This window comes from Pinus tabuliformis, chromosome 2_2 (genome assembly GCF_031772625.1).
Source record: "Pinus tabuliformis cultivar Carrire ecotype Pingquan chromosome 2_2, CPIR1, whole genome shotgun sequence".
NCBI classification, from domain to species: domain Eukaryota; kingdom Viridiplantae; phylum Streptophyta; class Pinopsida; order Pinales; family Pinaceae; genus Pinus; species Pinus tabuliformis.
In genome coordinates this window covers 419,212,098-419,223,454 of record NC_142300.1, presented here as the reverse complement: position 1 = coordinate 419,223,454, position 11,357 = coordinate 419,212,098, and the positions used below count along the sequence as shown (strand labels likewise).

General features: G+C 37.6%; 1 protein-coding gene across 1 annotated transcript; it reads left to right on the top strand.

Moving 5' to 3' along the window:
* The first annotated feature begins 7,313 nt into the window (after positions 1-7,313).
* On the top strand, positions 7,314-10,553 carry LOC149193044 (uncharacterized). The gene is made up of 3 exons (XM_089407187.1): positions 7,314-7,351; positions 7,477-8,044; positions 10,434-10,553. Exons 1-3 carry the CDS (start codon positions 7,314-7,316, stop codon positions 10,551-10,553), a joined length of 726 nt encoding a protein of 241 aa, XP_089263313.1.
* Positions 10,554-11,357: the final 804 nt, after the last annotated feature.

Genomic DNA, 11,357 nt, shown 5'->3' with positions numbered 1-11,357 from the left:
TTCATAACTCTCATGAAGGTAGCTGGAGCATTTATAAGACTGAAAGGCATAGCAAGTCAGTCAAACAATCCTTGTTTAGTTTTAAATGTGGTTTTCCAAATTTCCTCTTCAGCTATTCTAACTTGATGATAACCACTTCGTAAGTCTAACTTAGTGAACTAATTTGCATACCTCAATTGATCAAGCAAATCATCAATTCTTGGGAGTGGATAACAACTCTTCACCGTATTTTATTCAGTGCACAGAAATCCACACACATGCGCCAAGTCCCGTCCTTCTTTGGCACCAAGACAATGGGTGAATCACATGGCGAAGTAGATGGGCGTATGATCCCTTTGTTCAACAATTCTTGAATTTTCTTCTTGATCAACATGCGATACATGCCAATGTTTGGTAGTAGAACATCCTACTGCAGCAATATCTCATGTTGAATTCCCCTCTTGGGAGGTAACCCCTTTGGTTCCTAAAACATCTCGCCATGCTTTCTTACCACATCAAAGAAATCAAATATTAACTTATCATCACAACCTTCAATAGATTCATAATCAATATCATTCTTTTTCTTGATCATGAGAAGCACAAAATTTTTACTTGCATTTACTAGTCTCTTCATCTGCCCTGCATTAACCAAAGAAATGTTTAAAATTTTGCGATGGGCTCTCACAATATAATCTACTACATCCTTGAGGAATTGGTATTTGTTCTCATGGCGATAAAATACCGCTTTCTTATCATACAAATATGGGCTTCCCAAAATGATTCCCGAGATGTCAAGTGGAACTACATCTAACTCAACTTCATCAACGATTTTTTCAATAATGGAAAACCTGAATAAGCATTTCCTTGTAACCTGTAAATTTGCATTATTGACTATTTAATCCAAGGGATATGGCTTATGATGAGGTATAATTTCAAGGTTAATATTTTCGACCAAGTCTTTCGAAATTAAGATTGATTATGACCCATTATCAAATAATGCATCAATCTTTGCATGATTTGAAATTACCCTTACATTGAACAATTCTATCCTTGATTCTTCATTTGGAGTGTTGTTGTGACTATGTGAGGAACTAGTGCTTGCAATAGCTTCTTTTTCGTTTGTGACCATGGCTTAAATCTTGGTCTCGTCACCAGAATCGGATCCAAGATCATGTTGTGTGGTAACCGTCTTATTTTGTTTTCCGTTATTGTTTGGTTTCTTAGGCCTTAGTTCGGGATGTAATTTCCAACATTGGTTTTCATCATGCCCCGCTTTGGAATAATGTTGGCATATAGTTTTCTCCCCTTCTTTCTTCACTCTTGCATTCTTCTTTCTCTTCCATTTTCCACCCTTCTCTTTCTCCTTACCCTTGAATGGCTTCTTCTTACTACCCTCTTCCTGAATGTTCTTTCCTCTTGCTTCAAGGTGCGTGGCTTGCACACATACCTCATCTAAATTGCTTGGATTGAACATAAGGATAATGTGTTTTAAGTAGGAATGTAAACCCCCAATATATTTCAAGAGTGTATCTTGGGAATTCAAGTTTACTCCTAACAATAAAGCCCTTTTCCTAAACTCCTGGGTATAGTCTTGAACTGTTTGGCCCTTGAGTTGCCTAAAATTTTGCCAACTCATAATGGATTTTTGCATATAGGCTAAAGGATAAAACTGTCTTTTAATTGAAGAAACAAATTCAACCCAAGAAATGGATATCTTACCATGAATTCACATTTCCTCTTGAGTCTTTGCTTCCCACCAAACTAGTGCTGCTCCTTCTAGACTTAATGAAGCCAACTAGATTTTTATGTCATATTCTTGAAGGTTCCGAATTTTGCAATAAACCTCCAATTGTCGAATCCAATTATCTAACTTTTCTGCATTCACCTCACCATTGTACATGGGAAGTTCAAACTTAATGTCCAATTTGTGTAAGGGAGTTTTTTCTTTTGGGATTTTTGAATGAGTATGAACAGTTTTTATGGTGGAAGTGGTAGATGATGTTGTTTGAGATGATGAGGATGATGAGAAAGATGATGAAGATGGTGGAGATGGAGGAATCTTTCCTCCATTACCCTTTGAATCCTTCTTTTCATCTTTTTTTTTATTATCCTATGAGCTTCCCTCTCCATGTGGGGACTTAGAACTCTCTCCAGCCATTCTAGTATTCCTCTCTTCATAGAGGACTCTAACCATGTTAGTTAAGTCATAAAAATCTTTCTTAAATGCTTCCTCTTCTGAAAGACCTTCAGTCTCTCTTGCTCCAGACATGATGGCTTTGGATTCAAGCTCAACTTCTGGTTTTTCTTGTACCTCCTCAATCTCAATTGAAGGTAAAACTTAAGATGCTTCAAGTGCAATTGGGATTGAAACTTTGGGTGGAGATTGTGGCCTTGTGGCTCTCCTTCTTTTGGGCATTACCTCAGGATTTGCAACCAATAGTTTCCCTTCTCCTCTCTGCAACTTTAACCTTGTAAGCATCACAAATTTGCAACCATTAAAACCCTACTTGCACAAAACTCAAGCAATCAAGCAAATAACATTTTCTCTGATACCAACTTGATCTGTTGTTGAATGTTAGTTTTGCTGTGTTAATTTCAACTTTAGAATTAAAAACAACTACTTATCATTTGCTTCATGTGCATAGGTTTCCTTTATGGTGTTTGTGAGTGAAAAGGTAAATTTTGTCAAGTTTTATGTCAAATTCATGAGAAAAATAACATGTAAATCAAGTGCTAAAAAGCAGCAAATAAATGTACACCAAACCATCAAAATGAACACTTAACACAATGTTTTGATGAAGGAGTTCACCCCTCCTGGGCTACATCTCCTTGGTCCATCTTCCATCGCTTGGGCCTCTGTATTAGGTCAAAATGGAAAAAGTGATGTTTACAATGCTCTAATGCTCCTGAAACCTGCTTCAATGTGCTCAGAAAATAAAAATAATGTAGGAATATCTTTTCCTTATCCCAATTTGGTCGAAAATTGCAAAAGTTATGGCAAAAACAATTTCTCCTAGTAAAACTCCACTAAAACTGGAGGATCTCCAGTTAACTCAACTAATTTTGGAGAAAATCCGGGTTGTCGGCTCCGCTAGAATTACCGCCATCTTAATCCTGCATTAACTAGTGGATAAGCGCAGTTTAATTAAGCACTAATCATTGGTTAGCGCATTAAGCGTGCAATTAAGATTTAGTGCTAGCCGACGGTTATGTGTTACTGGTTACATGTCGTGGTAACCATTAACGGTTATAGCAAGTGACATGTTTAATGGCACGATTTTTAGTTAATCGTTAATCGTCAGCTGCCGGTCTTCAAGGTAGTGTTCACATGGGAGGGGGCTGGCCCTCATGCTGGCTCCCTCCTCCCCCCAACCGTAAACTGTTTACAATTTAAATATGATATGCGACCATTGAATGTTAAGAACCAACACGGTGGTAGAATGATAAGGCATGGAGTTTACACGGGCGAGGTCGCGGGTTTGACTTCGCCGATCTACCCATAATTTTGCCACTGAGTCCCGATAGTTTTACCTTTGGGGAGGGACACGTGGCGACCTCCGGGCTTGCCACATGTCTCCTCCTCATTGGTCCATCCTCCGACCAATGAAAATGAGCCAAATCACCACACTGCAGACCGACCACAACGGGCCACTTGGCGAAACCTTACTGGCCATTGACCAACTTGGACCTGCCCAGTCACTTGCCACGTCAGCAGTACAGACTGTTGATTGTGCAGCGACTGTACCTTTCTTTGTTAAAGATTCATCTTCGTTCATTAATAAGTTAAAGGATTTTAGGTTTGACCCTGGGGATCAACTGGTGAGTTTTGATGTGGTCTCCTTATTCATAAATATCCCCATTAATGAGGCCAATGATGTTATCAATCATATCACTGATCGCGATACTATTTTTTTAGTTAAGATTTGTCTCACCTCTACTTTCTTTAGTTTCGAGGGTGAATTCTATGAACAAACCTGCAGTGTGGCTATGGGTTCTCCAATTTCCCCCATTATGGCCAACCTATTCATGGATCATTTTGAATCCAAAGCCTTGTCTTCGGCTCTTTACCAACCCAAACTTTGGAAAAGGTTTGTGGATGACACTTGTGTCGTCTGGTCTCATGGTAAAGAGAAATTGGAGTTGTTTTATCATCATCGTAATAGTCAATTGAGTCACATAAAGTTCACCATGGAATTCGAAGTTGATGGTAGTCTGCCTTTTCTTGATGTTCTTATCTCTAAGAAGGATGACAATTCTTTTTCTCATCAAGTTTTTCGGAAGAAAACTCACACAGAGCAATAACTCAATGCCAGTTCCCATCATTTTCCTACTCAAAAGCTAGGCGTTCTCAACACCTTAGCCTCTCGGGCGTTGAGAGTTTCTGATGAAAATCACCTTGAAGATGAGAAAACCCACCTCCTTAAAGTTTTTAATAAGAATGGTTAGAGTAGGTCTCAAGGTTTTAGGGCTTTTCTAAATGTTGGTAAAGGTCCTAAGAGTAAGATTGACCCCAAGGACTGGTCTTTTGGTGTCCATCTTCCTTTTATTCAAGGGACCACGGATAAAATCGCTAGGATCTTGAGGAAACATAAGATTCATCCGTCTTTTAGACTCCTTAACACTATCCGAAGTTCTCTTCAGTTTGTTAAGGACTCGATTAACCCCAAGGATGGGAAGGGTGTTTACATCATTCCTTGTTCTTATGGAACTCATTATATTGGTGAGACCGGTCAATCCATAAACCAAAGGATTTGTGAACATGCTGTCGACATCAGGCATGGTAAGTCTCGCTCCTCCGCTTTAGCGGAGCATGAAGAAAAAACCAATCATCACATCTGCATTGAAGAGGCTAAGGTCATTGCGAGGATTGACCACTTTCATCATCGTAAATTTAGGGAGGCCTTAGAAATTGAAAGGAGACCTATTAATTTAAATAGGGATGTTGGCTAGAGTATCAACATATGCTGGATTCCTGCGATTTCTTCCTAATATATATATATTATTCATTGAACAATATTATTGGTTAATCCACATATCGGTTAGTTTATGGCTCTCTAAAATTGCTTTTATATTTGAATAAGATTAGACCTTAATATTAATATTTTTAGAATATTGTAATATTCATTAATAAAGTTATTAGGGGTTATAAGAAGTTTTACAAAAATTAATTATTTAGTTTTATTTTATCAAAATAATTTTTTAATTAGTTTCCCTTAACTTTTTTGGTCAAAACCCTTACTAATTTTATTTCCTTAAACAATATTATTACATTATATAGTTTTATAATACTATTATTTGTTTATCCACCTATTATTTAATATTTATATGTATAATATTAAACCATTAATTCTTTTTAGAATATTATATATAATAATATTAATTAATACTATCTAATTCATGACTCTAAAATTATTTAATATTTATATGAATAGGATTAAACCATTAATTATTTTTAGAATATTCATTAATATGGTTATAAGGAGTTATAAAAAACTTTAATTAATTATTTTATTAGCTTATTATAATTTTTTATAATATTATTTTATCAAAATTATTTTAAATTTTTTAATTAATTTCCCTTACCCTTTTTGGTCCAAACCTTGTCTAATTTCTGCCCTTAGTCAAACTAGTTGTTACCCGCTAACGGCTAGTTAGCAGCTCTCTACATCTATTTATCTCAATGCTTGGATCTGGTTCCTCATCTTGTCCTGAAGATGAACCACACTGGCTAGTTCGAAATGCGTCGACGAGAATATCTATGATGTGATTTTTACCAAAATATTTTGTTATAATTATTATGGATCACAGAAGTCTTAATTCAAAAATTTCAACCCTGCACGGGAGGGCCACTGTTATCAAGGTTAATCTTTTCGAAATGGCACATTTGCAGGTATCAAAGGTGAAATCAGATCCGGTGTTCCTCAAAAGATGCAGAGACTATTCCGTTGTTCCTGCGTTCGCTAATATTAAGCATCACCTTAAGAATTCTAGGAACAATCGTATTTTTTTAGCTACAAGCATGGCCCTAATTCGTTATGAGATTGCGTGGGTTAGAAAAACCCTTGATCTTGTCTCTAGAAATATTCTCGCTCTTCATTTAGAGCTCTCCAATTTATTTTCTGCTGCTCTTTGGGAAAGAATTGATGCGTGTTCAGTGTTAAAGGCACTGCGTCTGGAGGATATTTGGAAGAGGAAGAAATATTCTAAGTTCCTCAAGCTGTCCAATTCCTCAGGTCTTAGAAGTTCTCCAGTCCCCTCTCCCAACCGAGCTGGTAACTCTCCTGTCTCCACTAGCAGATTAAATAGAGATCAGATCTGTACTTTACATGCTTGGGTTATCAACTTGGCGCCCCCATCAGAACTGAATCTGTCAACGCAGGCGATCGCTGTTCCAGTTTTTTGTGGTTCAATTCTTGAAGGTTCATCAATTTGTGCTCCTCTTCTGTCTTCTCCTTCTATTATCCATCGCTATTTGCACCCGACCAGAATATGATCGTGGGATTTGATAGCTTCTACGAATTCCTGTTCTTCGTGCCTTCACTCCTCCTCCGGTTCGGCCCCAATGTTTGGAATGAATGCCATTCCCTGCGACTTACCTAATTCCTTATACCTAGATCCGTCTTCCACTTCGCCTGTGGAATCTCATCCCCCTTCCTCCTCTTCTCACCGATGCGGTGGAGTCTTGTCCCCTACCTCGTCGGCCTCTCCTTGCCCGCTTGCTTTTTTTGTTTCGGGTCCATTTACTACCGCAACGGTGGAGGATGAACCATCCTATCTGAGTAGATCTGAGGATTTTCTCCGCTATATTCCCCTTCTCCCTCCCGTCCAGCGTCCTCCTATCTCCGAAAATCCACCCCGCATTATTCCTCGTCTCCCCTCTGTTCTGCGTCCTCATGATTCGGCCAATCCGCCCTTCATTAGCCCTCATCCCTCCTCCAACGAGCGTCCTGTTGACTCTCCTAATCTTCCCTCGGCTTGTCCCAATCTTCCCTTGCTTCCTTTGAGTGATTAGTCGATGTTTGACTTGGATATCCCAAATGTTGGGGTTTCGAATTCTCCAACGCTCTTTCACTCTTCTTCATTTCTTAATTCTATTAACTTTTACTATAATATTAAAACTAATAATAATAATAATAATAAAAATAATGAATTTAATAATAATAATAATAACAATGAATTTAATAATTATAATAATTATATTAGTAATAATAGTGATAATAAATTTTAACTTATTAGTAACAATAATAATGAAAACCTTTATATTAATCATGAACTTAATAGTAACTATAATAATATTGATAACAATAATCTTTCTTCTATTTCTTTAGAAAATAATGCTAGTGATAAAAAGGATTCTTATTCAAGCAATAAGGTTGTTAATCTTTCCAATTTCTCTTTTGATTCCCATGTTTTTAGTCTTTTAGAAAAAGGTTTAAACTTTGTTGTAGCTCCTAGAAAAATTCCTGTGAATGATATCATTTGTGACATTGAATTCAGGATTCGAGATTTACCCAATTCCACTAAAGATATTATTAGACAGGATTGTGCGGTGATCCTTAGAAAGGCTAAACCCCCTAGGAGCAACCTTAGCAAGCCTGAGTTTGAAGCTCTCAAATCCCTGAACAATAACAAGGACATTGTTGTTCTAAAAGCTGACAAAGGGGGTGAAGTTGTCATTCTTAACAAGGAGGATTACCGGAAGAAGATGTTAGATCACCTTTGTAATAGCGGAAGCTACAGAAAGCTTGCTAAGAACCCCCTAAAAAAGATTTCTAAAGCAGTTTCTCTAGCCATAAAATCGAGTAACTCTGTTAGCTCCCTTAGCAAGAAGCTTATCGAAGGCAACCCTCTTACTCCCAGGATCTATGGTCTCCCCAAGATCCATAAGGAAGGGGTCCCTCTTCACCCCATTGTCAATACTATTGGTGGGCCTACTTATCTTTTAGCGAAATTTCTTGCTAATAAGCTCAAACCCCTCGTTGGCCGGACTGAATCCTTTGTTAAAGATTCATCTTCGTTCGTTAACAAGTTAAAGGATTTTAGGTTTGACCATGGGGATCAACTGGTGAGTTTTGATGTGGTCTCCTTATTCACTAATATCTCCATTAATGAGGCCATTGATGTTATCAATCAAATCATTGATCCCGATACTTCTTTTTTAGTTATGATTTGTCTCACCTCTACTTTCTTTAGTTCCGAGGGTGAATTCTATGAACAAACCTGCGCTGTGGCTATGGGTTCTCTGCTTTCCCCCATTGTGGCCAACCTCTTCATGGAGCATTTTGAATCCAAAGCCTTGTCTTCGGCTCTTTACCAACCCAAAATTTGGAAAAGGTTTGTGGATGACACTTGTGTCGTCTAGTCTCAGGGTAAAGAGAAATTGGAGCTGTTTTACCATCATCTTAATAGTCAACTGAGTCACATAAAGTTCACCATGGAATTCGAAGTTGATGGTAGCCCGCCTTTTCTTGATGTTCTTATCTCTAAGAAGGATGAAAATTCTTTTTCTCATCAAGTTTTTTCGGAAGAAAACTCACACAGAGCAATATCTCCATGTTAGTTCCCATCATTCTCCTGCTCAAAAGCTAGGCATTCTCAACACCTTAGCCACTCGGGTGTTGCCAGTTTCTGATGAAAATCATCTTGAAGATGAGAAAACCCATCTCCTTAAAGTTTTTAATAAGAATGGTTATAGTAGGTCTCAAGGTCTTAGGGCTTTTCTAAATGTTGGTAAAGGTCCTAAGAGTAAGATTGACCCTAAGGACTAGTCTTCTGGTGTCCATCTTCCTTTTATTCAAGGGGCCACGGATAAAATCGCTACGATGTTGAGGAAACATAAGATTCATTCGTCTTTTAGACCCTTGAACACTATTCAGAGTTCTCTTCGGTCTGTTAAGGACCCAATTAACCCCAAGGATGGGAAGGGTGTTTACATCATTCCTTGTTCTTGTGGAACTCCTTATATTGGTGAGACCGGTCGATCCATAAACCAAAGGATTTGTGAACATGTTGCCGACAGCAGGCATGGTAGGTCCCGCTCCTCCGCTTTGGCGGAACATGGAGAAAAAACCAGTGATCATATCTGCATTGAAGAGGCTAAGGTCATTAGGATTGACCACTTTCATCATCGTAAAATTAGGGAGGCCTTAGAAATTGAAAAGAGACTTGTTAATTTAAATAGGGATGATGACTGGAGTATCAGCAGATGTTGGATTCCTACGATTTCTTCATTATATATATATATATATATATATATATATTATTTTATTCATTGAACAATATTATTGGTTAATCCACATATCGGTTAGTTTATGACTCTCTATATTGTTTTTATATTTGAATAAGGTTATACCTTAATATTAATATTTTTAGAATATTATAATATTCATTAATAAAGTTATTAGGGGTTATAAATTTTTTTACAAAAATTAATTATTTTATTAAATCAACTTATTATAACTTCTTGTTTTATAGTTTTATTTTATCACAATAATTTTTTAATTAGTTTCCCTTAACTTTTTTTTGGTCAAAACCCTTACTAATTTTATTTCCCTAAACAATATTATTACATTATATAGTTTTATAATACTATTATTTGTTTATCCACCTATTATTTAATATTTATATGAATAATATTAAACCATTAATTCTTTTTAGAATATTATATCTATATATATATATATATATATTTGTTTTGTTTTGTTTTTTTTGTTTTCTGTTTTTGACCATGTCGTTCGCGGACACCCATGGTCAGTGGATGCCGGCTACGTCCATGTAAAGACTAGAGCTGATCTCTAGGATCCTGCCCCTCGGCCATCACAGACCTGACCCCAAGGGCTTTCAGGGAGAATTGACCCTGTGACCTCCCGAACAGCGAGGCACTGACTTGACCAGTTGGGCTAACCCTTGGGGCTATTTAGAATATTATATATAATAATATTCATTAATATTATCTAATTCATGGCTCTAAAATTATTTAATATTTACATGAATAGTATTAAACCATTAATTATTTTTAGAATATTCATTAATATGGTTATAAGGAGTTATAAAAAACTTTAATTAATTATGTTACTAGCTTATTATAACTTTTTATAATATTATTTTATCAAAATTATTTTTAAATTCTTTAATTAATTTCCCTTACCCTTTTTGGTCCAAACCTTGTCTAATTTCTGCCCTTAGTCAAACTAGTTGTTGCCCGCTAACGGCCAATTAGCAGCTCTCTACATCTATTTATCTCAATGCCCGGATCTGGTTCCTCATCTTGTCCTGAAGATGAACCACACTAGCTAGTTCGAAACATGTTGACGAGAATATCTCTGATGTGATTTTTACTGAAAGATTTTGTTATAACTATTATGGATCACAGAAGTCTTAATTCAAAAATTTCAACCCTGCACGGGAGGGCCACTGTTATCAAGGTTAATCTTTTCGAAATGGCACATTTACAGGTATCAAAGGTGAAATCAGATTCGGTGTTCCTCAAAAGATGCAGAGACTCTTCCGTTGTTCCTGCGTTCGCTAATATTAAGCATCACCTTAAGAATTCTAGGAACAATCGTATTTTCTGAGCTACTAGAATGGCCCTAATTCTTTATGAGATTGCGCGGGTTAGAAAAAACCTTGATCTTGTCTCTAGAAAGCTTCTCGCTCTTCATTTAGAGCTCTCCAATTTATTTTCTGCTGCTCTTTGGACAAGAATTGATGCGTGTTCAACGTTAAAGGCACTGTGTCTGGAGGATATTTGGAAGGGGAAGCAATCTTCTAAGTTCCTCAAGCTGTCCGATTCCTCAGGTCTTAGAAGTTCTCCGGTCCCCTCTCCCAACCGCGCTGGTAACTCTCTTGTCTCCACTAGCAGATTAAATAGAGATGAGATCTCTACTCTGCATGCTTGGGTTATCAACTCGACGCCCCCATCAGAACTGAATATGTCAATGCAGGCGATCGTTGTTCTAGGTTTTCGTGGTTGGATTCCTGAAGGTTCATAAATTTGTGCCCCTCTTCTGTCTTCTCCTTCTATTCTCTGTCGCTGTTTGCACCCGGCTGGAATATCATCATGGGATTTGATGGCTTCTACAAATTCTTGTTCTTCGTGCCTTCGCTCCTCCTCTGGTTCGGCCCCAGCGTTTGGAATGAATGCCATTCCCTGCGACTTACCTGATTCCTCGTACTTGGATCCGTCTTCCACTTCGTCTGCAAAATCTCGTCCCCCTCCCTCCTCTTCTCACCGATGCGGTGGAGTCTCGTCCCCTGCCTCGTCGGCCTCTCCTTTCCTGCTTGCTTTTTCTGTTCCGAGTCCATTGACTACCGCAACGGTGGAGGATGAACCATCCTATCTGAGCATAGCTTAGGGTTTGCCCCACTGTATTCCCATT